Source organism: Sesamum indicum, unplaced genomic scaffold (genome assembly GCF_000512975.1).
Source record: "Sesamum indicum cultivar Zhongzhi No. 13 unplaced genomic scaffold, S_indicum_v1.0 scaffold00486, whole genome shotgun sequence".
NCBI classification, from domain to species: Eukaryota; Viridiplantae; Streptophyta; class Magnoliopsida; order Lamiales; family Pedaliaceae; genus Sesamum; species Sesamum indicum.
Genome location: NW_011628366.1, coordinates 7163 through 8025, shown reverse-complemented (window position 1 = coordinate 8025; position 863 = coordinate 7163). Strand labels below are relative to the sequence as shown.

Here is an 863-nt window from a genome sequence, read left to right as displayed (position 1 = left end):
AAGTACCCGATACCGTTGGTGGCGGATTGCTTTGACCGTCTAAGCCGGGCGAAATATTTCACTAAGATAGACTTGAGGTCGGGCTACTGGGAGGTCCGAATCAAGGAGGGCGATGAGGCGAATACGACAGTGGTCACACGGTATGGAGCTTTTGAATTCCTTGTCATGCCTTTCGGCCTGACGAACGCTCCCGCAACCTTCAGCACGCTAATGAACCAGGTACTCCATGGTTTTCTGGATGAATTTGTGGTGGTGTACCTGGACGACATCGTGATTTACAGCAGAACCTTGGCCGAGCATGTAGACCATCTGCGGCAGGTTCTGACGAGACTCCGCGAGCACGAGCTATATGCGAAGGTGTCGAAATGCTCGTTTGCTCAGGAGAGAATCAGTTTCTTGGGACACATTGTGGAGAGAGGACGCATACGAATGGACCCCAAGAAAGTTCAGGCTATTGAGGAGTGGCAGTTGCCGAAGGACGTTCATGACTTGCGCTCATTTCTTGGGCTGGCAAATTATTATCGGCGTTTTGTGAAGGGCTACTCCGAGATAGCCCGGCCCCTGACGGATTTATTGAAGAAGACGGAGACTTGGAATTGGACACCCCAATGCCAAGTCGCCTTCGACAATTTGAAGAAAGCAATTGTGACAGATCCTGTGCTAGCCTTACGGGACATGTCGAAGCCGTTCGTGGTGGAGACAGACGCTTCAGACTTTGCGTTAGGAGGGGTCCTAATGCAAGATGGCCATCCAGTTGCCTTTGAGAGCAGGAAGCTTAAAGATGTTGAGCGGCGCTATTCGGTGCATGAGAAGGAACTACTAGCCGTCGTTCATTACCTAAGATTATGGCGGGATTATTTGTT

The 863-nt window shown here is 50.8% G+C and overlaps 1 protein-coding gene across 1 annotated transcript in view; it reads left to right on the top strand.

Moving 5' to 3' along the window:
* LOC105180264 overlaps positions 1-863 on the top strand; it is a 3280-nt gene that overhangs the window by 1873 nt on the left and 544 nt on the right. The window contains exon 2 of the mRNA XM_011103941.1: positions 4-801. Within this exon, the coding sequence (XP_011102243.1) occupies positions 4-801 (798 nt within the window). The remainder of the gene's footprint in view (positions 1-3; positions 802-863) is intronic.